The following is a 1,018-nucleotide window of genomic DNA, read 5'->3' on the forward strand; positions in this document are numbered from 1 at the left end:
CACACACACAAACACACACAAACACACACACACGCGCACGCACACTTATTTAAAGGTTAATGCATTTGTCTGTTAGTGTGTGTGGGCACATGTTTATCAGCTTTAAGGTCTTCAAGGGTCACACATTATCTCGGTAGAGTGTTTCCATTCCATCTTTGGTCATCGCGGTTGGCCAGACACAGCCTATAAGAACATTGCACATCCCTTGTCCGCCACTCGCCCGCCACTTGCCAACATGGCCCCCAAGAAAGTGGAAGCCAAGAAGCCCGCAGAGGCCAAGAAGGTAGCAGAGCCCAAGAAGGATGAGAGCGCTGCGCCGCCACCCAAAGCTCCGGAACCCGAGACCAAAGCGTGCGAGGTGGACCTGAAGAGCGTGGTGGTGGAGTTCAGTGCTGAGCAGATGGAGGAGTTCCGCGACGCGTTCACGTTGTTTGACGAGACGCCGACGGGCGAGATGAAAATCACGTACGCGCAATGTGGAGACGTGATGCGGGCGCTTGGCCACAACCCGACCAACGACGACGTCCTGAAGCTGCTGGGCCGGCCCAAAGCCGAGGAGATGCATGCGAAGCTGATCGACTTCGACTCCTTCCTGCCTATGCTGCAGCATGTGGCTCGTGCCAAAGACCACGGTCACTTTGAAGACTTTGTGGAGGGTCTTCGGGTGTTTGACAAGGAGGGCAACGGCACCGTCATGGGCGCCGAGCTCCGTCACGTCCTGTCCACCCTTGGGGAGAAGATGACAGAAGACGAGGTGGACCGGCTCATGGCCGGGCAGGAGGACGCCAACGGGCACGTTAACTACACGGACTTCGTCAAACACATCATGGCCGGATGAAGACGGGCGTCTACTTCTTCTGTTCCACGCAATACTGTATGCAGCACATCCACACGTCTGTGTGCAGGTCATCTATTTCTCAGTGCTTCTATGTTTGACTGTTGTGTTGAAAGAATAAAACATGTCAAGCCTCAAATAAAGACACCATTCTTCTTGGTCTGGATTTTTTATTTGCCTTTG

General features: G+C 53.9%; 1 protein-coding gene across 1 annotated transcript; it reads left to right on the plus strand.

The window, feature by feature from the left end:
• The first annotated feature begins 36 nt into the window (after nt 1-36).
• LOC109509331 (myosin light chain 1, cardiac muscle-like) lies at nt 37-995 on the plus strand. The gene has a single exon (XM_019859193.1). The coding sequence runs from the start codon at nt 236-238 to the stop codon at nt 836-838; it is 603 nt and encodes a 200-aa protein (XP_019714752.1). The 5' UTR covers nt 37-235; the 3' UTR covers nt 839-995.
• The last annotated feature ends 23 nt before the right edge of the window (nt 996-1,018 follow it).

This window comes from Hippocampus comes, unplaced genomic scaffold (assembly GCF_001891065.2).
Source record: "Hippocampus comes isolate QL1 unplaced genomic scaffold, H_comes_QL1_v1.1 C16856604, whole genome shotgun sequence".
NCBI classification, from domain to species: domain Eukaryota; kingdom Metazoa; phylum Chordata; class Actinopteri; order Syngnathiformes; family Syngnathidae; genus Hippocampus; species Hippocampus comes.

Bases quoted from the DNA above. Each gene is read 5' to 3' on its own strand.
- LOC109509331 (XM_019859193.1), top strand. From the start codon at position 236: ATGGCCCCCAAGAAAGTGGAAGCCAAGAAGCCCGCAGAGGCCAAGAAG.